Source organism: Pleurodeles waltl, chromosome 1_1, assembly GCF_031143425.1.
Source record: "Pleurodeles waltl isolate 20211129_DDA chromosome 1_1, aPleWal1.hap1.20221129, whole genome shotgun sequence".
In the NCBI taxonomy this organism is placed as follows: domain Eukaryota; kingdom Metazoa; phylum Chordata; class Amphibia; order Caudata; family Salamandridae; genus Pleurodeles; species Pleurodeles waltl.
Genome location: NC_090436.1, coordinates 827,666,168 through 827,691,816, shown reverse-complemented (window position 1 = coordinate 827,691,816; position 25,649 = coordinate 827,666,168). Strand labels below are relative to the sequence as shown.

At 43.6% G+C, this 25,649-nt stretch overlaps 1 protein-coding gene across 1 annotated transcript in view; it reads right to left on the bottom strand.

Annotated features, from left to right (window-relative positions):
* MAMDC2 (MAM domain containing 2) overlaps positions 1-25,649 on the bottom strand; it is a 480,378-nt gene that overhangs the window by 135,738 nt on the left and 318,991 nt on the right. Inside the window, exons 7-8 of the mRNA XM_069228830.1 lie at positions 19,169-19,262; positions 8,071-8,217 (exon numbers count right to left, since the gene is read on the bottom strand). Of these exons, the coding sequence (XP_069084931.1) occupies positions 8,071-8,217; positions 19,169-19,262 (241 nt within the window). The remainder of the gene's footprint in view (positions 1-8,070; positions 8,218-19,168; positions 19,263-25,649) is intronic.

Genomic DNA, 25,649 nt, shown 5'->3' with positions numbered 1-25,649 from the left:
TGCCGCAGGCCACAAAGATCTTACTCACTTCTGTGGGTGAATAGAGGTGGGCTCTATCTGATTTGTCTATGCTCTGGAATCTTGCTTACAGGAGCCTAAAAGCCCGCTCAACATCACAGGATGTTCTTCCATGTGACTCGTTGAAGCGGACTTTCCCTGGTGTAGCTGGGTTCCTCACTGGTGTCAACAACAAGGGATGATTTGAGTAGGCAGAATCCTCTGTAAGGAAAAGTAACATGTGTGCAACCATCAGTCCAGAGCAATGTCTCACTAGCAACAGACATGGCATACAAACACACATGACATATGTGACTTACCAAACAGCAGGCCCTCTCTGGGTACATTTGTTTTATCAACTGGGGAATAACGCTGTTCCGCATGATGAAGGCATCATGGGCTGAACCCAGATATCAAGCACAAACCTGGGAAATGTAGAGATGCGCCAAACACCCTATTTGGGCATTGATGGAATGGAAATTCTTTCTGTTCTGATAGACATGTTTATTGCCATGGGGAGGAACCACAGAACTCTGCTTTCACATGGGCAAAATCATCATGTTGAGGAAAACTAATGTAGCTGTCCGGGTGTTTCAACAGTGCTGAGAGAACATCCTTCAAAACCAAACTGAACATAGGCTGGGACGTCCCAGCAGCCAGGGCCACTGCGTTTTGGAAGGACCCTGTGGCCAGGAAGTGCAAAACTGACATAACTTATACTATGGGTGGTATGCTATTTGGATGATGTGTAGCTGGCATCAGATCTGGCTCCAGCTGACAACATAGATCCATGATTGTCTGCCTATCCAAGTGGTAGATCTGAATGACATGTTGGTTCTCCATGCCCTGCAAGTCTGAAATTGGACAGTACACCGGAGGGGGTCTCATCTATCTCCTCCCAGGATAACTACGTGGCCCAAAACAAAGGCAGTCACTCAACGTGTCCCAAGCAATTTACATTCTACATATCAATTATGATATGTGGCATATCATGTGAGTTACTGGTAACATGATACACAACACACACCAGGGCTAACACATGCACATTTGTGAAAGGTTAGTGCATTGATTATTTACATATGTGTACAAAACCTCTATTTAGACAGCAAGCTCATGTCCAGTTAACTCCACATACTGCATGTGAATCAATGGCCTAAATCCTGATTAGACGTGGGGGGAAAGGGTAGTGGCTGTATCCCTAGTAATGTTGTCACATCTGTGTGGAATGCAGGCCATTGGGGGGGTCATGGTCCGGCAGGCACCCCATCCTTATTAGGAGGACATCCCCAACTGGGCCTCTGCGGTCTTCAGAACCCAGCATCTCAGGTCCTCCCACCTCTTCTAATAGTGGCTGACAGTGGGTCCTCTGCCAGCTGTGGACCCCAAGTGTGCACACCTTTGTGGCAATAGCTCTCCAAATCCCCTTCTTCTGATGTGCTTTCACCTGCATGGATGAAAATGACAAGACAGATTGTTATGTCCACAAGTCCCATGCAAAATGGCTGAGTCACATACATGTCAATTCACCTAGCTAATGACATCCTGTCTTGACCATCCTATCCACCTGTGGCACAAAGGATACATTGGACAGAGGGACATGACTGCAAACACTCCCCATTAGGGTGCACTACACACCCCCTAGCTCAGGCCCTGCACAGACCAGGTAGAAAAGCAGTAACTTTGGTGGGACATCAGCCAATCCAATGACATTGACCAGGAACATGATGGCACACATCTCACAAAGTGGCAGGTGACAGGTAAAGCACACCGCATACAATGGACAGAAACAGCCAACCACCTCTAAATGCAACCCACTTTATACAGTCCTGACATGTCACAGCAAGCCCACATACAGACCCATTGTGCTTGAACCACATTGAAGGGAGTGACATGTTGAGCACACAAAGAGGCAAGCCTGTCCATGTGTGGACAAGTGCAGATACAGATTCCGATACCTGCTACATCTGGTGGTGGTGGTCTGTGTGTCACATCAACATTAAGGTACACATATTCACACATGTGTTCACTAAACCTGTAGTACTGAAAGAGAAACCTGGCCATGCATTGTACACCTTCAGCTTCATAACTATAAGCACTGAGATCAAACCCATGGCACATCACTCAATAGCACACTGCCTGCAGATGAGCAATGTCAAAATTAAAAGGCACCTGCACTGGAAACATCAGAGCTGGATGGTGTTCCAAGGTTGGGCCTACCCAACCTTGGATGGGCATTTAAAGTCAGCACAGCAGCCACAAGGGGATAAGTACATGGCAAAATCATGATTGAACCTTGAGCAGGTGATTGAGAGGGGGCAGGAATACTCCTCCTGACAATGTGGCATGTGTCATCTCTCACATATCTTCTGGGATCAAATTAGTATGGACAGGCCATGTGTTTCCAACTGGTGTGCTTATCCATTTGGAGGTGAGACTTAGGACTAAACTAAGGTCACTCCTGACAAATGTTACACTCCAAAGGTAAGTAGGATGTGGGCACTGTCCTCTATCATGTCTCTGTGGATACATGTAGGTTGATGTCTGCAAACCAGGTGCACATTTTCTCCAGTTTTCTCCATTGTGTTGTAGGTGCTGGTGCCTCGCAGCAGTCTGTGGTGCATGGGTGTCCATCATACATGTGACATGACTTACATGGATAAATCGTGGCAGCTGTAGCATACTACTTTCCCTTGTTAAGTGGGAAATGTGCATTGTCATGGGTGATGTGTCATCAGAGTAGCAAACATACCTTGTGCCAACTTGTCTGCATGTGGTCCATTTCCACTAGGATATGTATCTATGCAGTAGATGTAGACCTGTGCTAGCCATGCAGATGGGATGATGTGGAGAAGCTCTTACATATATGGTCATATGGTCCTGTTGTTGTCATGATACATCTGCAATGGTTGTCCAGTTACTGTGATGACCCAGACAGGACTGTGTCACCATCATATGTAGTCAGACAGAAATATTCATGTCCCATAGTATGTCATTAGTCATGTGTAACTGCAGTAGCTATGATGAAAATGACAGGTAGGAACAGGGTATTGATCCACTTGATGGTGATTTGTACCCTTGATGTGGTATGATGGTTGTAGGTCTACAGCACCTGTGTGTTGTTTGGGAATGGTGCCCTGACTGCATGGATGCATCATGGATTGACTTGCAGTGATGGTTGCATCACAGGTGTTTGGGGTCAGGGATTCATCTATAGACAGATGCCATGCTTGTCATGTCTGAAATGTGGGTAGAGATGTTGTTTTTTACTGTGCCGCAATTTGGTATCCTCCTGATAGTTATAGCAAGGTCAGTGTTCCTCCTTCCTGCATGGTGCAGCTGTCTACTACAACCACACTCACAAGTAAACATGGAAATGGGTGTGAGACATTGGTGGGGGATATACTGGGCCTAATAGGACCATTCATGTGTGTAATCTGGATACATCTCTCCAAGAGCTTTGGGACCTGACTTCATTGTAGTTCCATGCATAACCACATGTGGTGCACATCTGGGTAACCGTGCTACTACCTCCTTGATTCATTTTGGAAATGTGTGACTTGCGGACCTGTACATTGTTGTGAGGTGTCCATAGTGACATGGATGTTTCCATGTCACCTAATCTAGGTATGGCATGTTTGAACCAGTGTTGTCTGCCTTTCCTTACCAACATCACTTGTTTTTGAGACATTATATTGGTGCAAGTTAGATGTGTGGCTGGGCTTGTGTCAGTGTAATTGGTAGGGTACCTTACAAACAGATCCAATTGTTTGGTATTCGTTTACTTGGGCTTGCTGTATGTGGCACAGTTTTGGGGTGGAGAGGTCACCTAGTTGTGTTCTGCTTAGTGTGACTTCATCCATGCTATTGAAGTTATCTGAGGGCAAGATTTGCTCATGTATTACCTTTGTGATTCCAGGTGGCATGCATTGTTTTGGGTTGGCACATGATGGTGCCACTTTGCTGACAGCTCATGCAGTGGGCCACTTGACATGTTGGTAAGAGTTGTGATTAATGTATCATCATGTACATGTTATGACCTTACTCCCCTTTCTTTTCGCAGCATCAGCACTGGCAGGTGAAGAAAATGGGCTGAGCCAAGTGACGAAGCATCTGTCCATTGTACCTCAGGTCATAAGACCACCGACAGCGAGGGACTCAGAGGGTGAGGGGAGTGCCACGGGTGATACCGGATCTGGCTCTACATCATCGGATTCCTCCTCCAGTGGCCACTCCTTAGTGGTGGCGGACCCATTGGGGACCCCCCAGTACCATCTTTGTCTGCCACCCCCCATTCCATTCCAGGGATTGACAACCCAAGTTCGGCAAAGCAATGCGTTCCTAGAGGGCATTCACGATGGAATCTCTGGCCTACAGAGATCAATTCGGGCTCTGGCCTCCCCACTGATGGCAGCCAGTCACCCCTTGTCTTCCGTCCCTCCTCCATCTTCCTCTTCCCAGTCCAAATCCACACTTCCCCGACCAACCCAAAGCACTCAGACAGACTTGCATGCATCCACCTCAACAGAAAAGGCTAGCGCACACAAACATAGTCACCACAAGACACACCACTGGCAAGCACACAAACAACATCCACCTGCAGACACAAAAACAGTCACAACTTCCCCTGACACCTCCCCCACTAGCATCACACACATGACATCTGGCACATCTACAGACACCGCATCAACAGTCACTGATCCAGCCACCACACCCATCTTTCCCATAGAAACCACCGCAGCACACCATCAGACATCCACTCCAGTAACCACACCCACAGACAACACAACCACAGACACACCTACATGCAGCACATCCACCATACCTTCAGTCACACCCCAACAGACACCCACCCACACACCACAGCATCACCCCGCAGCTTCATCCCCAGCCCAAAACAGATAAACGCCCTCATTCACCCACCCAGCAGACACCCACCACACACAAGCACACCTCCCACAAATACGCACCCAAGATATCCTCACCTACATGGCATACAACCACTACTTCAACCTCCAAATCTCGACCCCCCTTCTGATGACCGTCCCTGTGTGTCAAAAAAAGTTTTCCTTTGGGCCCTTGACCTTACCCCTGTTCTCTAGACCCCCATGCCACCCCCAAAAGGATCAGTTTCCCTTCCTAGGGCCATCCTTTCCACCTCTAAGGCCTCCCCTGCACCCCTTGCAAGCACCCATGCCCCTCCCCCACCAAGAAGCTGATCTCTCCTAAGAAGGTCCCCCTGCCCAAAACCCCCCTTCCAAGCCCTCACCTCCTCCCCTACCCCCATTTCATCCCTGAGGTGCCTGCCTGTCCCCTTGATGCCCCTATCTGTGGAAGTTACTTGGCAGTCAGGAGTTACGTTTGGAGCCCTGGACTGTGCCTTTAGGCCCTTGGATTGTAAGGACTGACCTATAGCCTTGGGCTTTGCATTTCTGCACATGTTGTGTAGATTTATTAAAACCCAACCTGTTTTTGGTATTTTGGATACACCTTTGTCCTGCATTTCCTTCCCTAGGTTTCTGTTCTTCCTGGCAGTATGTGAGTTTGTGTGCAGTGCGGGTGTGCCCAAAGGGTAGGGTGAGTGTTGTGTGATGGGTATGTGTATATAGATTGAATGTTGGTGTCTTTGTGTTGTGTTTGTAATGGCATGTGTTTCTTTTTCTGTGGTGTGATGTGGGCATGTACGGTGTTTGACTTGTCCCCTGATATTTCTATTGGCTACATGTGGTGTGTGTTTTCTTGAGTTTTGTCAGTGCAGACCTGAAGTGTGGTGAATTGTGGTAGTTTACTTAGCATTTGAGTGCCCATGTGTCCATTTAGGTGAGTGTCCCTAACAGCTGGTTGAAAGGGTTATGTCCCCTGGAGTGTGAGTTGTGTGTGCTTGGTTGCCTTGCCCTTCCCCCCTTGTATGCCTGTGCATGACAATTGATATTGGTAATCATTGCCCCTGACGATCAATTGTGGTCAACTGCTTTGGGCATGTTGTTTAGGGCACAGTTCAACATGATATGTGTCCTAATGCAGTCTCCTTCCAAGTATGGTCCAGCTGCGTCCATCACAACTGTGCAAGTGTTGTTGTAGTGGTGTGCTTTGTGTCTTTTGTCTCTGTGTGCATTGGCATGGCATTGTTGGTCCATTGTGCTGTGACTGTGTGTGATGTGTGTTGACTGCAGTGTTGTTTGTTGGTGGTGGTGTGTGTGTGGCAGGCAGATGAACATATTTGTGTGTTGTATGTGTGGGCAGTCCCTGGCCAATGTTGGATGTGAGATTGTGGAATGTATTTGTATATGTGCAGTAGTTATGTTGTTGTTGCTGTGGTATGTATGTTGTGTGGCCATCAGTGTCCCTGATCCTGTGTTGTGTAGCCGGGCGCATATGCCCGTGTATGACCGCAGTAGTCTGTGCTGCCTGGCGGCGGCAGTGGACTGCTGGCGGTCTTCTATTTCCTCACCTGCCAAACTCATAATGCGGCGGTCTGCTCCATCAAACTGTTGGCGGTCGGACCACCACTGCCAACATGGAGGTCATAGGACCACCAAACTCATAATCAGCCCCTAAGTGTATGCACAGATAATGAATATTCATTAGTAAGCTGCTGGTACACAAGTGAGGTGCTCTGTAAGCCCAACCCAAAAAGGCACAGGGTGCTGGTGCAAAACAGGGATATGTGCATTGAGTGGTTTGCAACAACATTGGGTTTTCATGGTATGAAATAATAGAGAGTAGGTCCAAGTGGTGTCTTGGAAGGCACGTTTCTAGTGATTCTGATAAGAATGTACAAACTAAATCTCAATACTTGGACACGATTCAAGTAAGGAGTTCCTTAATCAGAACACTTTAACTAAGCGTCTCCATCCTTGGAAAACGGCAAATTACACTAGTGTCACTCTTTGACTACAAATCCTTGGTCTAAATACCTAGCAGAGAAAATAGTTGTTTTATAATTTACAGCTTCTGATTTTTGGAGTTACTCCATTCTTGCCACTACCGACTATCTAGAGCCCAAGGATGGAAACGTACAACATCATCTCATGTACACCAGTGCATGAAAATCAAAGATTTCCATGCAAATGTCTAACCCTAGTCTAGTGGATTTTCTTCTTGGTGAAGAAGGTGTATTTACGCTGAACGTGAAGGAACAAATCATTTAACTTTTTTAACCTATTTTCTAGAGAGAAAAGCCTCTACTATGCCCCTAGATAAAGTCGGAGTATTTGGGCGTTTTTCTAAAAGCACCTGGAAACTAAATCACGGTGTCATCACTGGGTGTTCAACCTATGGAGATGTTTGTGAATATCACAGAGTTAGGACTGCGTGGTTGTTCACTACCTTCCGAATGGCTACCTGTCCACCATTTCCTTACTTTCAACTCATGACTGCAGCTATCATATTCTTCGCAGATTTCCTTGATCATACATCTCACCTGAGAGCATAACTGTAAATCCTGAATCTGTGACTCAGGATCTGACATTTTGAAATCCTTTGTGGACAACTCAGTACTTGGAAAGACTTTTGTGTCAGACCCTTACTCCTGATTGGTTGGCTTTCTTGTCTATTTCACTTCAGTCCTCCTAAATTGTTGTACCTCTGCAACGGCCATCTTTGAATTGATATTCTTCATGCATAAGAAAATCCATTCACAGATGGAAGCTGGCGAGACAGGAGTATCTGTATTGGCCATTTTTGCAAATTCATTCAGAGATGCATGCACATTCGCGGCAGTCATTTTTTAATGTAATTTTGTGAAGCCTAAGAAAATGCATTCAAATATGCACGCACATTTGTGGCAGCCTTATTTAAATGTTTTTTCTTAAAGGGTAATAAAATGAATTCACAGATGGCCACAGCACATGCTCATGCATAGAAGTCATATGGGACAAATAACAAGCATTAGAAAAATACAATGAGTTGTGCTTGGCGAGACGTAGTGGCTAGATAATGCTTTTTAAGAACGTAAGAACACACTAAGTGCACAGAAACCTTTCAGAGTAGATTCTGATAGAAAATACAGTGCACATTATACTGTCAAAGGGTATAATATGAGGCAACTCGAAAAGCAAACACATATGGGTGTACCTAATCCAGTGGTGTGATCCCCTGTCCTGTATGCATTAGGTTTTACTTTTACTCGACTCCAGCCAGAGCCAGCCCTACGGTCCTGGTGAAATTTACACATATCCTCTTCAAAATCGCAACTTTCCTCTTCAGCATCGAAAGCAAAACCTGAAAGAATAGACAGTTGACCAGTTACCCTCAACAGTGCATCATTCACACATGTGATAAACAAGTACAGCTAGGCACAAACAGATGTTACAATTTTAATCGTAGTGGATAAAACTGAATGACTGTAAAGTATAACATCCAAGGTCCATGACACTGTAAAAGCAGCAAGCACAGGCAGAAGGGTGTTTGGGTAAAATATCAGTCTAAAAATATTGTTGGTTACTGTAAGGAAATGCATCTTTTTGCATGATCATCCCCAAAGTTTTGGATTGATGCTGTTGGCTTTTTTGACTCTGAGAGTACTCTGAGGCCTGCAGTTCACATCTCTGTGCCAGTTATCTGATTCTTAAAAGTGTAATGTTTGAATGGCTTAAATCCAATTGACCTAACTTTACTTACCAATAATTCCTTAGTAAGTGATACCAGGGGTGCCCCTAAGCCTGTAAGCTAAATTGGCCTTCATGGCTACAGCACTTATTGTGCTACAATGGGAGTGAAATGTCTCCCAGCCTTCCAAGGCAGACTGGTAGAGCAGTTTTGAACTGCTAAATCGGTTTTGCCATTTAAAGTAATGGCAAAGCTCAGACCTCCCTTTTTAATATATATAAGTCACTCCTACAGCAGTCCTATTGAGTTCTAAGGCAAAGTGCTGTATATTAAAAAGCAAGGCATATACTTTTATATGTTTTAACAGTAAAAATCTCAAATTGTCTCTCCATAGCACAGAGGGTGTGGGAGGGAACCGGTATAGGCATCAGTTATTGTTTCTGAGACTCACAGTAGCTAATAGAGATATTGCCAAAATGTGGACTGCAGATTCTCCTCCTCTGTTGTGGTCTAGAAGAAGGAAATGGGTCATTGTATGGGCCTGGAAGTTGCAGTGTTTAAGCCAGAGGCTGCCCTCAAAAGCACTAAAATCCAACAGCTCTGGGCTGACTATAGGACTATGGTCCTGGCTCCGGTCCACACCCCTACCTCTCTGCTAGATGCTAAGGTACAGAGTTATGGACACACAGCGCGGGTGATTGCAATACGCTGACAACTAAGATGTGCTTGCTACTGAAAGAGACTACAAACTTGATACTTCAAGGTATCAAAATAATCCTTACATTAAACTAAATGTCGAAGTCAAATTTAATGTCACTTCCAAGAACATGCAATTCGCAGATACTGGCCACAAGACAGTCTTCTCCTCTTCTGGGGAGAAGTGTGAATGACTGCCAGGAAAGGAAATAATAGAGGCTTGCTACTGAGAGAGGTGTTACCTCTCCCTGGCAGGAAGCCACGCAGGGTGTGAGCCCAAAATGCGAGCTTCTAAGCGGAAATTCCCATTGAAGGGTAAATGGAGGGCACACATGAGAGGGGATGATGGGTTTTCATTTGGGACAGAGAGGGGGAACCAGTTGCCAAACTGGTTGTCCTCTGGGTGGCTTGCCTTCAGGTATCCACATCTCTATGGTGGCTACCAAGCTTCACACACAGGGAGAGGAGTCCTGCGGTTGTCGTGGGTCAATTGTAGTTAGTCGCTTGGGCACAGTGGTACCTTAGCCTAGGCCTGCGGCCTGTGGGCTTTTACCCAGTTATTATGCTCTTTTGTTTTTATTCATTTTATTTTCTTTGAACTTTTAGTGGTATTGTTTTAATTCCAATATCAGCTGTTTTCTTTTGCAAAAGTGCAAATTTCTATGCTATGGATGACATACTTTGCATCATGTTCTTTCCCTCGGAATCACAAGAACTGAATGCGAGGCATACAGAATAATATTTTGTATTGCCCGCCCCAAGCCTGCGTAAACAGTCCAGCACTTAGGTACATACCTGCATCAGGTTTCTGTGCATGAACATAAAGATGTCTCCTATAAAAACATCTTGTAGCACAAAAGGCATTAGAGGTGGTTCCAGCCAGAATTTCCATCTACGCTGCATGCTGGTTTTCTGGCCAACCTCAGCCTTTGTGTCTCCACAGATCCTGATTTGGAGACTGGCCACCTGACCATGTACCAAGGTAATGGGGGTGGGGTGTGCTTCTCATTGACACTGTATGGACAGATTTGGCTTACATCGCCATGCTCTCGCTTAGGGGCTATAGATTAGGCTTGCAGGTAGGAATTGTATATTCATGTTGTGACAATGTGTTGGGGTTGTTCATATTCACATCTATAATTTTCACAATCCTGATTTTGTTATTCCACATTATCCTGATTATTGCAGCTCATGCGTTTTATCATACATTGTAGTCTTTTCAGTAAACGTAATAAAAACTGTCCTGTATCTCTTTTTCTTGTCTATGTGTGTGTAAGAGACTTGTATGTGGAGAAAAAAGGGTAAGACTTGTTTCCACCATGATCTTCCTGTGGGATTTTCAGAGTCCATGCAAGGCTGCCACACCTTAACCGGTTAGGTTTTGGTGAGTTGCTGTTAGTGAGCCGGGAGGGTTGACCCGACAGCTGCCAACTGGTGTGGGAGTGACTCAGTGGCATACAATGCAGAGGTGCTGCTGCCCCAAATCCAGCAGACTTGTTACTGTACGAGAGCCCTTATGACACCGTCTTGGAAGTAGACAGAAGGTTTCACTTTGGTATAGCTATATGCCACACATTGCAGGATTTCATCATCAGGTGCAAAAGGATCTGGCAACCCATTAGCAAGTAACCGCTAAATCCCTGAAGGCACATTCTGGGTATAAATATGGTACCCCGGGCCCCCAGACCTAAGATCACTTCTGGACAGGAGAGAGAAACAACGAAGGACTGCCCGGCTGTTCCCTGAACCTAACAAGAGAGGCTGCATCTACCTCTGGATTGCACTGCTGATCCTTGTGTTAAAAAAGAAAGGACTGTGCCTGTGGTGCCAAGCTAGATGAAGAGTCACTCTGGAGCATGCTTTAGTGAAAAAGTAACTGTCTCACAACTCCTTACTGGTCCAACCGACCCACACTATGCTAGAGTTGGTCTCCTAAAGTGGGACAGCGTGCGCAAACACAAATCTTGCAAAGTTTTACAAAGTTTTGTCTAACCACGGTAGTTACCAATGCCTGTTTGCATTTTCAGTGGTAAGCTGTGATTTATGTTTTACTTAAAAGTCGGTATCTCTGAAATCCTCTAGCCGATTTAATTCATATTGGTATCTGAAAATGAATAAAAATAAGACCTATTTAAGTAAATCAGTGTCAGAATTCTTTCATGTTGTGTGACTTTCTTATTTCATTGTTTGGGTACTTTTAAATGCTTTACACCTGTTCCTTTGTTTAAGTTTGACTGCTTGAATCCACAGCTGCCCAGGGTTGAGTTAAGGTTTAATAAATGAACCTGACTGGACCTACGTCAGTATTATGGGTGTGTTGTGAGTGGTGCCACAACCACACCATACATAATATCACTTTCCTCACAGTCACAAGTATTGTGGCAAAAAAATGTGATCTGAAAAATATTATGAGATTCAATATCAAAGTTAAGCATGTTGTTTTCTTTTTTATAGGTATTTAATATAGTTTATTTAATTGTAGCTGTCTATAGTATTGCTTTATTCCACATAGTTGTAAAAATAACATTTTTTAATTCGTTTGATAAATAGTTTTTCAGTGTTGTCAGATATTAGTATTGTGATAATATTTGTGTTTAACACTTTATACGTTTTTTAATGAAATGCCATTTTTGTATTTTAATTAGAAATTATCAATTAAGTAGATGTTTGCTGGGTTTGTAGGGGATTAAGGTGGGGAGATTTTTAAAATGTCTTGTTTTTTTAATTTATAATTGATTTTTGTGTAATGTAATTTTTTAATTGATAAATAATTTTGTACAGTAATTGATTTGTTGAATTATTTATTGCTTATTAGTAAATTGTTAATTGATTGACCAGTTAAATTATTAAAATGTGTTATTTAATTTTATGATTATTAATTGTGCTAACATTCATTATTTTATTTAAAAATGCTAATTTTTGCATTTGTATTAACTTATTTATTTTAAATTAATTTGAATTGCTTGCTGGTATTTCTTTTTATCATATTAGAGATGGAAGTGTTTTAATTTAAAATATCTTTAATACTTTCATTTGTTTTTAAATTTGTCATATCATTTTTGTTTTTTAATATATCTGTTTTGGACTTATTGAATAAATGAATTCTGCTCAATATGATTTAAATTTGGATTTGTTGGTATACAACTTCATGTTTTAACACATAGAAGAGGGAATAAAAAATCTGACCCCTCTAAGGTCCAACAGTTCCTCTAATATTTTTTTAGAGGAAATAGTAAATGTGACCCTCTCCCAAGTCCAACACTTTTCAAAAGTTTGCTAGTAATGGAGTGAGAATAATAAAGCTTCCAAATCCAACACTTTCCCCGCTGTTGCTCAGACTGGAGTGGGAATAGTAAATCTTGACCTATCCAATGCCCAACACTTTCTCTACTGTTGCTTAACTTGAAGTGGTAATAGTAAATATGTCCCATCCAAAGTCCAACACTTTCACAATTTTGCTAATTTTAAAGTAGGACAAGTAAATTGAATTCCTCCAAAGTCCAACACTTTCCCTACCGTTGCTTAGAATGGGGAGGAAATAATAACTCCGGCCCTCCAAAGTACAACATTTCCCTCCATTTTTTACAGTTGGTGCGATTTGAAAAGCCAACCCTTCCAAAGTCCAACACTTTCTCTACAGTTGCTTATGTTTAAGTACAAATAGAATATTTGACCTATCCAAAGTGCAATTTGTTTACGTTGCAGTTGGAATAGTAAACCTCACACCTCCAAAGAAAAACACTTTCAATACTCCTGCTTAGTTTGAATTGATAATATTGATTTAATACTATGTTTTAAATTACATATAAAATTAAATACTATGTAATTGATTAGTTTAGATTTGCATGTTTTGAAATATGTCATTTAAATTTAATTTGCTATACATTTTTGCTATATGTATGTTCACTATTATTATCTTGCTATTAATATGTAAAATATTTAATATAACTGTGGGACTTTTCTCTTTATGCAGGGTCATCCCCAGTCTTTTTGCCTCCTGCCTCTTATTTTTTTCTGACCTGTCGCTGTTGGCTCTAGGACTCTTAGCACTTTATCACTGCTGAACAGTGCTAAAGTGCAGGTGTTCTCCCATCTAAAGTTGGTATGATTGGCTTATACCTAATTAACATGTTTAATTTACCTGTAAGTCCCTTATACAGTGGTAACTCTATACCCAGGGCCTGTAAATTAAATACTACTAGTGGGCCTGCAGCGCTGCTTGCGCCACCCACTGAAGTAGACTTTCAAACCTGTCTCAGGCCTGCAAGCGCAGTGCCTGTGTGAGCAGTTTTCTGCCACAGGGACCTGGCATCTAAACTTACTTGCCAGGCCCAGAACTCCCCTTTTACTACATGTATGTCACCCCTAAGGTACGCCCTAGCTAGCCCTATGGGCAGGGTGCCATGTATGTGGAAGGCAGGAAATGTGCCAGGTTGCGTGGCCTGTCCTGGTAGTGAGAAACAGCCTAACTTGGTGTCTCACTGCTTTGAGTGCTGCCTTCTCATAGGATTGCATTAGAAATGTCCCACCTTATGTGTAAGGGGTATTGTCTGATTTATGAGGGGTAGCGTAGGCGTGTTTGGTATGGTTGTGATGGTGATGATAAATGCTGCTTACTGGTGTAGGTGTATTTTTTATTACTATGACAGAAATACCACTTCTAGAAAGTGCACATTTCTCTGTACTTATGACTGGTGTTTTGCAGCTTGACTCCAATCCACGTCTGGGCAGAGGGACAGTTGGGGCTTTGTGCATACTTTTCAGACAGCCTGTACACAGGGAGGGTGGAGGCGTCACTTGCATCTGCATACTGAATAGTCTTCCTGGGCTGAGAGAAGGGAGAGGCAGGGCACACCTACATTTGTAAAGGCTGTGCACTGGCCTCACACAATAGGGTCGTTTACCCCCCACTGGTGTTTGGAGCCTGTGCTGAAGGAGAGAGGGGGCACTCCCAGAACCAGTTGTAACTGGCTGGAACCTCCTCTCCCTACCATTGCAAAACATTGTAAGGACTGAGTATAAGTACAGGGAAATTTTCCCCACAATTGGGAGATACTTTGAATCATCTTGGAACTGGACACAGAAATGCTAGAAGGACTCACAAGGAACCGCCATGGACTGCTGCTACTGTGCTGACCTGTGACCTGCATGGTCACTGTAAAGGACTTGCCACTTGCTGCATCCTCTTTGTGCAGGCCCGTTGCTGGGCCCCTCCACCTGTGAGCCCTTTTCCTGGAATGTTGTCCCCCAGGGGCAGGGTGCTGTGGCCCCTGACCCCTGCATCCACTTTGAAGCACGAGGGGTGCTTCACCTTTTTGCTGAAATTAAGCACTCAGGAAAGTGCTTGCTGGGGGATTTCTTTAGCGCTTGAAAGCGCTTCCCCTTTCTGGTGCTTAGCGCCTTAAAAAGCGCTTATTCATTTTGGCCTAAAGAAATCACCGCCGCAGTCCGGGCTGCGTGGTCTTCAGCGCCTGAGTCGCGCTGTCCTTCGTGCCCCCAGGGCACCAGAAGATCCATCTAAGAGCAAAATTGGAGTAAGGGCGCTCCTGTCATGCCCCTAGGGTGAAGCACGCTCCGTGGAGCACCCCCGGGGCACAGGCAGGCACCTACATTGGTGCCTGCCCTTTCCGATGGCCAGACGGGCCGCTGAGTGCTGCAGGAGCCGCTGGGAAGAGAAGCAAGCCTCATCGGAGACTCCATTGCACCACCAGGCCCCTTTTGGATTCTTCTGCCAGGCAGGGGAAAGGGAAACCTCACCAGATGCTCCCCCTGCTCCCCCGACACTCCGGACTTGTGTGTGGAGGCCGTCGGTGGGGCAGGAACCCCACTGGAGGTCCCCCCGCGCAGCCGGCTTCCTCGTGTGGCCCTGTGCGGGCCAGTCTCAGTTTTTGTGGTCTCCCCCACAACGGAGGGCCAGTGCAGGCGGGGGGGACCCCAGGAGATCGTGGGCCCCAGGAGGGGCCTGTTACCAGTAGCGCCCCCTCCCCCTACGTTATCCAGAGGACAGTGGCCCCCCTCGTGAAAAACGGTTGAGGCCTGGGGGAGCCCCCAGTGTTCACGGGTCCCCAGAGGGGCCTGTTCACAGTAGAGAGGAGGTGCGTGCCGCACTCCTCCAGCCAAAGGATAAGAGAGGCCCCCGTTTTGCACAGAGGAGCGCCGGGGGCCCCATATTCCATCTTTCAGGCACTAGAGGTGCCTTCACCATTAAAGCCAGGTATTTCCAAAAGGAATATTAGATATACTAAAAGTTCTTTCTACAGACTTGAATATATCTATTGCCTACCTGTGTTTGATGTATTGATATATGTATGAGCATGTTTCTGTCATGGATATAACATACTAATAGGTTTTGATAACTTGCCATGTGCTTTCTAATGTTCCTACTATGGGCGTTCATGATATTCTTATGACAAGAGCTTTGGTGTAATAACCTGCTTCCTGACTACTGCTTATGTTGCAGAATACTGAGTAACCTGTGTGTTATATGTGACTACTGCTAGTTTGCAAAGTAACTAATGTGTAACGTTCTTACTACTGCTAAGGTAGCAGGATACTACTGATATGTGATGTTTGGTCTAATAATGGTGTTGGGTACAATACAGTATATTTTCATTTAATCTGGTGTTGTGTTTCCTTTGTGGTGGGGATATTGCGTCACGTGTATTGTGTGTGTTTTGCAAACGCTTTACACATTGCCTCTGATATAGGCCTGACTGCTCGTGCCAAGGTACCAAGGGGGTGAGCAGGGGTTATCTTGTACGTGTAACTCCCTTGCCCTGACTAGATTAGGTGGGTTCTGCCTGGCTGAGGCGCATACCCTAGCCAACCAGAAACCCCATTTCTAACATTGGTCGTCAGCGGCGAGGATAGGACATGCGCTTGCACAATACCATTGTGACTCATTATTTCACTACAAAGTTTGCGTTTAGATCATCACATGTTTTGCTTCTCTTAACTTTCTATCTAAGTCATTTTTCCTGTTTTCAGTTCTCACGCTTGGGTATTTTGGTGGTCACTCTTGTTTTTTTGTACCTTTTTAAGATGTGGCTGACCTCCAGATGCTCACAGAACTGGCAGCAGGTTGAACAGAATGAATGAGAATAAAAACGTTGGTGACTGTTTTCTCTTACAGATAGAAGAGTTACTACCAGAGTATATGAACCAGAAGAATAATATTCAGTCCCATTCATGCCTAAGGGAAACATTGTGCATTCAAAAGGATAAGGTGCAATCAGTAAGAGGCTATCATCCATAGAATGGTCTCTCATTTGTTCTCATGAATGCTGATAGAAAATACAGTTTGATTATAGTTTATATTAACACATCTGAAGTGACTCCTAATCGAATACTTTTTCACAGCTTTCCTTATAGAAGGTAGATTACATAAATTTCAGAAATGAAATTATAAACCTGGTCAAGGATACTATTTTACTTAAAAACTGACCAAATCATCGAGGTGTTAATGAACCAAGTTCTATCAGGGGACTGATTTGCTTGTACTAAGCTGGAGAAATGTTTCATATCAAAAGGTGTTGTGTATGATCTTCTCTACAAATCTAAAGTGCAGTTTCTCCTGAAATAATGTTGTCTCTTGGGGTGGCGGTTGGAATTGTGGTTCTGAGCTGTATCAGCCAGAAGGAGGCAGTTTTCATTAGGTTACACATGTGAGGTACCATTTATATTTTCGTCAATGATGCATCCTAACAATTTGGCTTTGTATAGGAAGCCAGTGACTTTCTATCCTGATAGAAGTGATGTGTTCTAATTTCTTAATTGCCTTGACAATGTGTTCTGATTCTTGGTGAATGACTTTGTGAGGTGCTGATGCATTTTTGAGGAGGCATTGTCACTGTCTATGTGTGAGAGAACTAGGTTATCACAGAGGTTCTGATGTCTCATGGAGAAACAGTAAGCTTGAGTTCTTTAAGTTAGAGCAATTTGAAGGAGGCACTTTTTGTTATGTTGGAAAAATGGGGTAATAGTGATATTGTGGTAAATCTCAGAAACTTGCAAAGGAGGACTCAACTGTGAGAGATGCCTGTATCTGAAAGTTGTTCTAGCCAGTTTTGAACTAAAGTTGGGAATTCTCTGTCAGGTATTCTCTGACGTATATGTGAAAATATTCTGTTTCTGCTGGATTCCGGTACAGGGAACATTATTCCATCCAGCATTTAGGTTTTTAAGATTTGTTATGTCGGATAGACTTGCAACTCCTATGTAAAAGTGGCTACTGTAGCTAGTGTATCTTAGGAGAATATGGACTTGTTTCTTTGTGTTGACATTGAAATGATGAGGAGAGAGATATCACTAAGATTTGCGGTACTCCACATTTTAGAGGGAGGGCAGGCAGTCTGACTTGATAACATTTCATGAATTATAACCTTGACAGCGGGACGGATGAGCACCATTTCATGGCTCATTTTACTATCCCCAACCTACTGCAAAGGATGGTGCTTTGAGTATCATGGTTGATTGCTTAAAATGATTAGCTAAGCAAAAAATGGCATAAGTCACCCTAATCTAGTATTTGTAGAATGTAATTCAGTGGTTGGAAAGTTGCTGCTTCCGTGCTACATTTCGGATGAAATCCAGATAGGGAAGTGTTCAGGCACTCATAGTTGGACATCTGGGATAGAAGCTGCACTGAAACTGCATATGTTATTATTTTTCAGAGAAAGCTTACCCTAGAGCTCATTGGTAAATTTCACAGAATAATAAAGATTTACTAGAAAAGTACTTGAGAGGTCTGCACAGATGTGATTTACAGCCTTACTCAGTTCCTAGGAGATAATATTGTGAGGCCTCTAAGAAACGGAAGGTGACTTGTTTTCCTAGGAAGTGTATGTAGGATCCATCAAAGAAGTGAACCTATATTTCATTGAGACTCTCCTGGAAACAGAATTAAATATCTACACAATTTATATGCAATCCAATAGGTGTGATGTTAAGAGAAATTCATTATGATAGTAATAATCATCTCATTCACTGCTTGTCCATCACTAGCATTGATAGTATGGTTCTTCAATGGTTTTGATCTATTCTCTCTACCTCATTATAGATTTTCTCACTCCGTCCTTTTTGCTTCAAGCCCTGCCACATCACTTGTGGTGTTCCCCAAAATCACCTCTTTCTGCAATTTCGTTCAACATCTATATCTCCTTCTATTGGCTCACCTTATTCACTGCCTTAGTTTCAAATTATATTTCTTTGCAGATAATACTCAAATCCATTCTGCCTCCACTATGACGTAGCTTGATTAGGCGATATTCTGCCACCTGCAAGTTCTTTAATGCTTGACAATATTCTCAAACTCAATGCAGAAAAGGTTGGGATCTTGTTGGCGGGAGGTGGTGAGAAGCTCTATGATTCTATGGCAGGTTAGTAAAACTTGACAAGCATTCCAATCTCGTCTAAATAGTTAAAAACCTCGAAGTTCGATTTGACCATAATCATGCATGACATTCTCAAATCAACTCAGTAGTCTCAACTTAGTTTTTTCATCTTCAGTTTATGAAATGTTATGTTGTCTACATCTTGTCTAAGCCCCAATGAACATATTTGTGTTTTTAGTGCTTTTCAGCCTCTCTTTCACCCCATGTCACTCTCTTCATTCATAGTGTGGCAGAAAGCACATTCTGTGTAGTTCTCTAGATGAATGAAAGTAATTTTTCAATAACAAATAAACACCCTCAGTGTTTGTGATCTTATTTATGTGTTTTCTATATTTACTAAGAATTGTCATGCTTTCCTTTCTTGTTCTGGGTAACAAGTAAGTGATGTATAATACGATCAGAGAGATACATTTCTTTGGCAGTTAGAGGCCCATCACACTCTTCAACGTTACTTTGACTGTCACCAATAATTTCATACTAAGAACACACACGAAAAGTGTGAAAAAAGGAAATGAAATACTGATAAAATAACATACCTGTGTTCGTGTGACAGTATTCAGGAGAAAAAGAGATGTCATCAATTGCAATATACCCTGCTTGAGCACCATTAAAGGCAACTTCAAAAACGACCTAAAAATCAATCAAATGAAATCAAACTAGATTGTCTAATTTTCATTTTATTTATCATATCGTAGATAAATCAATACAATTCTGAAAGATGACTGAAATATTTCATATAATAATGCAACTACACTCCTGTTACATTGTAAATCTTGAAATATTAAGATTTAGGGCCTGATTTAGAGTTTGACAGATGCATTACTCCACCCATGCTGCCGTATTATGATCTCCGTAGGCTATCATGGGAGCTTAATACGGGGGATGGGATATCTGTCACTCTTGCGATGGAGTAACCCCCTCCGCTGAACCCTAAATCAGGTGCTTAATTTTTAAAGTAATTTAGGGGCCAAACTGTCAGTGTAGTATTATAACGTTCGAATTTTAATATTTCAAAAACCTGTATAAGTGTATGGGGGTGTTCTGTTCCTAAACCTTTCAGGGAAGCTCTGTCCTGTAATCCTGATTCCCCATCCGTTAAGTGGGATTTACATTTGTTCAATGTTACAGCATCATGGAGCGATATCATGCACGGGCGAAAGTATTTATAGCTGCAGAGTCGCCTTTTCTGAATTCAATGCATTAGTAAATCAAGACTGTTAGACAGCTCAACTCTCGTCATGGTTTCCTTTGTCTTTTTTTGGCTTCCGACCTCCTGTTTTGATCCTGTGCTGATCTTTTTTTTCCTGGCTTTAGGACTCTGCGCACTTAACCACTACTGACCAGTGCTAAAGTGCAAGTGCTCTCTGTCTAAATTGGATTGGTAATTGGTTTATCCATGATTGGCATATTAGAATTTACTAGTAAGTCCCTAGTAAAGTGCACTAGAGGTGCCAAGGGTCTGTAAAATGTTGCTACTGGGCATGCACCACTGATTGCGCCACCCACTTGAGTAGCAATGTAAACATATCTCATACCTGCCACCACAGTGTCTGTGTGTGTAGTTTGGAGCTGCCAGTTCTACCTGGCAAGTGTACCCACTTGCCAGGCCCACAATTTTCCCTTTTACTACATGTAAGGCACCCCTAAGGTAGACCTAGGCAATTACATGGGCAGGGAGCAGTGTATTTAAAAGGTAGGAGATTTTACATGTCCTGATATTGAAATACTGCTGATACAGAGATTGGGATCTCTGAACTCACAATTTAAAAATACATCTTTTGGTGAGGGTGGTATTTAAATTGTAAGTTTGAAAATGCCACTTTTAGAAAGGGGGCATTTTCTTGCTTAACCATTCTGTGCCTCTGCCTGGCTGTGAAATATACATCTGAGCCAGGATGACAGTTAGGCTGTTTGTGAATTCACTATAGACAGTCAAACAAAGGGAGCTGAAGTGTGTCCTGCATATCCTAATGGGTCTTCCTTAGTTAGAGTGGAGGGAGGAGCAGGCACTTGCACCTGAATAGGGCTATGCCTGTCCTTACACAAAGCAGTCTATAACCCCCTGGAGTGTGTCTGGGACCAGGGCAAGAAAGGCAGGGTCTTGTGCACTACAAAGACTTTCCTTTGAAGTTTGCCTACTCCAAAGGCCGAACTGATTATAAGTATTGGGCTTCTGAGACCACAACTTCAGAACTCTTCTAGACTGAGGACATTCTGCCAGGAAGAAGAGCTAGATGTTGTAGGAGGGACTGCCACTCTCCCTGTTGCTTTGCTGTATTGGCCTGCTGATTGTGTCATAGGAGTGAAAGGACTGGACTTTGCTTTCTACACCCTGCTTTCCAAGGTACTGCAATGGCTTGAACTGAGCTTGCCTTCTGTTAGAAATAACATAGACATCAAAGACTTCATCTGCCAGACCCTGGGCTCTCTTGCTGAGAGTGGTGACTCGCCAAGTGGTGGCAAATTCAGACGTCCCTTTGAATTTTGCCTACTTCAAAGGCAGAAATGAGTATAAGTATTGGGCCTCTGAGACCACAACTTCAGAACACTTCTGGACTGAGGACATTCTGCTAGAAAGAAGAGCTAAGTGTTGTAGGAGTGACTGCCACTCTGCCTGTTGTTTTGCTGTGCTGGCCTGCTGCTTGCTGCTTCTGTCCTCAGGCCTTGGGACTGAGTTCTGGTGTAACTAAGAAGAAACCAAGTGCCTCCACTCCAGAGCCACTTTGGAAATGACGCAGCTGTCTGACTCCATGCCGCAGCCTGCACCAGGAGCCATGGTCCCCTCTGAATAAAAGGACAGCAACAGATGCTGCAAGCCTGATGCCATTGCAGCACCTCCTAAGTTCCTTCACAGTGTGAGTCCTGAGTGCTGTGTCCCTGATGTCCAGGACACCTAACTCTGGCACCGCTGCAGCACTTGTGGCCCTATGCTGTGATCGTGACAAAGCAAATTCGACGCCTCGCGTTTTGATCTGCTGGATTCATCGACCTCACCGCATCATAAGGAACCAACGCCTCCTCACTGATGCCGCATCACCTCAACTGCTTCTGTAAGAAACCAATGCCTCACCTCCCCTGCCTGGCAGTAAGGAATCGGTGCCTCACCTCCCCGGTAGCAGTAAGGAACTGACGCGCACCGATTCCAGCGACGCCTCACCTCCCTGACTTAGTTCAACGTCTTTGTTTCATCATTCACGTACTGTGCCTGGGGTCTGTGCGACTCCATGACCAGCCCGCACTCCACTGCAAGTAGTGCTGGACTGTTGGGAACGACTGGGTCAATGATGTTGTGATAGCCCCAGTAGGAGCTTTTGTGTTTCTAAGCGCTTTATTGACATTTAACTTTTAATGTGTATCTTTGCTTGTGTATGTTGGATTTTTGTTGTTTTGGTCTTGTTTCATTCAGATGAATATTGATTGTTTTTCCAAACTGGCGTGGAATCCTTTTGTACTGTTTTCACTGTGTTACAGTGTGTGTGTGTGTGTGTGTGTGTGTTTGTGTATGCTGTATGTGTGCGCACACAAATACTTTACACATTGCCTCTGGGATAATCCTGAATGCTCGTGCCAAGCTACTAAGGGTGTAAGCAGGGATTATTTTAGCTGTGTGACTCACCTACCTAGTGAGGGTCCCTATTTGGACAGGGTGCAAACCACTGGCAACTAGAGACCCCATTTCTAACAAAGACATTTGCATGTTCACCTCTGACTTACACACACACAAGACTCTGGTTGTGGCAAGTTATGCATTGTATGTAAATAGTGTGGGGAAGATCACATTTCAGGTGCTAAGTATGAAAATTTGCAGTTATAAGGAAATCGTGTATTTCCAAAGATCTTTCAAGACACAAAATATTGGAAACATTGAACATCTAGAAATGTTCAAAGAAAATGGGACATTGTTGGCCTAAGTGGATGCTAGAACATTATTACTATACATTACTTTGTTTCACTATTTTCAAGTGTCTCACTATGAGGCTCTTTAGGATTCAAGTTGTCAGAACTTAAAAAAGATTCACCACATTTGTGATTTTAAACTTTGAGTGCGTTCCTGAATATCTGAGAACAAAGCTTGTGTTACAGTGTTTTCATAGTTTATATTTTCTGCGATAAATAATATTGAGTATAGATGATTTCAATGTTGGATCCCATATTGCCGGAAAGTGATATATTATTAGTGATAAGGAGGGACCTACCACTAGTGATAAGGCCACGATCACAATGTAAAATTAAGTCAGGGTATCAATAAATTAATCCCTTGCTCAACCTCTGGTAGCTGGCAACAATCAAGCAGGATTAACTTAGGAGACAGGTGTGTAAAGCATTTAAAAACACCAATACATGAAATAAGACACAACACATATTAAAAATAGAATACCAATTTATATAAATAAAAAATATTTTTATCTTTAAAATGACACCTAAATGAAGAAGATCCAATGTAGGGATCTGGAGATATGAATTTTTATAGAATAAATAAAAAAAATTGCTTTCTAGTGCTTAAAAACCATTAGTGCCAACCAGGGACATCTCGTCGCCCTTGACCAGAACCAAGTCACCATTTAAGGCCAACTGCGATGGAGCCCTGCTCAGATATGCTGAGTGGGAGGTTCCGGTCATAATTTAACCTTCAGACTTAGTCGTTTCTCTAGAGTTTTTCTCTCTTTGTCGGGCGAGGCTCCTTGCCAGGCTGGGCTTCGATGCAACGTCGGCTTGGCTCAGAGTGAGCTCCCGCTCAACTCCTGAAAGTCTCGTCAATGGGAAAAGGCTCCAGAGCTTCAGCACGATGAACCTTAAATTCAGGCCGGGCCAGGGCTGGACGCCCGCTGCTTGACTCTTGGTGACAGGTCCGTCACCTCATGGGGCTTATTTCCAAAAGTTCTCAAATCTTCTCCAAACTTCTGGATCTCTTTCCAGAAGTCCTCCTTTGGGTCTCCAGTGGTCCACAATACCAATACAAAGGTCTAGAAGCTCTGAGATGGTCCTTGAAATGTTGGGACTATGTTTCCCAGAATGCACTTGGTAAATCCTCAAAAAGTCCAGCTTGGTCTTCCTTCGAAGGAATGTTGCAGGTGAAGCTCTTTTAACCTGTTGCTGTCAGGGAGTCAACCCCTTCCCTCTCTTGAAGCCAGGCAAAATCCTTAGAGCTGTAGTTCCTCAGTGTGCAGCTGGAGCAGTCATGCAGAGTGCAGTCCTTTGGGGTGCAGACCAGGATTCCAGCAGGGCAGACATTCAGCTCCTTGTAGTTCAGACAGTGTTGTGAATTGCTGGGCAACTCTCCCACATTTCTTCAGTGTTCCTCAGCTGGCAAGCAGGGGGCACACCTGACCAATGGAGTGCAGGGTACCACCCTCTATGGTGACCGCTTCCTGCAAAGTTTAGCAAATATCAATCCCAGTAAGCACTATTCTTCCAAAATCCAAGATGGAAGAAATTTCTCCTTGAGGTCAGGAATTGGCTAAGCCATCCCACTGGTGTGGCTTATTTCCCTAAACACTCCCCTTCCATTCCTTCTGCTAGTTTCATAACTAGGGCTCCTATCTGCTGCTCTGTTGCTCTACAGCTTGCAGATCTTCAACCACCAGATGTCCCATTGTCTCAATACAGGCCACTTCACACCTCATTAAAGCAGCTTCGCACAACCTGGCAGAGGCTTGCCAATTAGAGAAGAGCAGCTGGAGAGCTTACAGAAAATAAAGTTCTATTGCTTCTTTTCCGTGATAGTTATAACAAATCTAACAGTGGCAAATTGTTGTATTTATTCCAACTATCATTTTGAGTCCATGAATGAAAATTGCAGCCCATTTCTAGCCAAAGTTATACTTTAATAGAGTTTCCCAAAGCCTATGGAGCTACTATCCTACAATGGGGAAAATTAAATTGGCGGGTTTTTCCCTCACAAGGGCATAGTACTTTCAATTCCAAAGTCGAATTTGCATATAATGTACTTTTAAAAGCAGCCTGCAGAGCAGGGCTGCCTTTGAAATGACAGCAGGCACTACAGCAGCGCACACTGAAGTGAATTAGATCCACTGAGCCTCTTATCCTCCTTGCCCTATCATATTTGGACTTAAAGGTAGGATGTCAAAGCCGATTATAATTATGCCTAATTTGTATATTCCTTTTAAAGAGAGCACTGAGCCTAGGTCTGGTTAGCAGAGCTCAGGGCACAGACAGAGTCAGAAATCACCAGTATTAGTCCCAAAATGGGGGTGACCATGGCAAAAGGATGACTTTCTGACATGTATGCAAATAAATAGTATGTATGGAGTTAAAACAAGTTTATTATGAGGTATGAAAGAGTGTTTATTAACATGATTTATTTATGCTACATTTTGGTGAAAACACCATGTTGGATAAAATGTATGCTGCTTCTGTCTCTGTTTTTCATTCCTGTTTCATCCCTCCCATCATGTTCCTCTGTGCATTTTCTTTCCCCACAGGATCTGCAAAAGCGAAGACAGCTGAAGAAATGTTTTTCTAACACTTATGAATACAAATGCTTATTAGTAAAACTTTTAGTGTATTAGATAGGATGCAGCATTCAAGGTTTCTTTTGCTGTGTTTCTGTAGCTTAGTTCAGTTATGCACGTTCATGAATTGCCTCTGTTAAATGTTGCATTTTTCGTTCAAAACATCTCTGGACTAAAGACCGCCACACTCGTGGTGACGGTCCGACCTCCACATTTTCGTCACGGTCGGACCGCCGGCATCACCACTTTTAGGCCGGCCGACGGCCTGGCGGTGCCGACAGCCTTAATCCTCCAGGACAGCACTGCTAGCAGCACTGCCCTTGGGCTTACGACCCCTGTGTCCACCAGCTTTTGCATGGTTATTCCACTGCCATGCAAAGGATGGTGGACACGTGGTGCCGGGGGCGTGGGCAGTGCAGGGGCCCCCTTGGACAGCCCCGTCCACTCCAGTGAAAAGCGCGACGGGTGCTGTCACACCAGACGTAGCGCAACATTGCCACCGGCTTAATTATGAGCCGTCTCAATGTTGTGGTGAGTTTCCTGC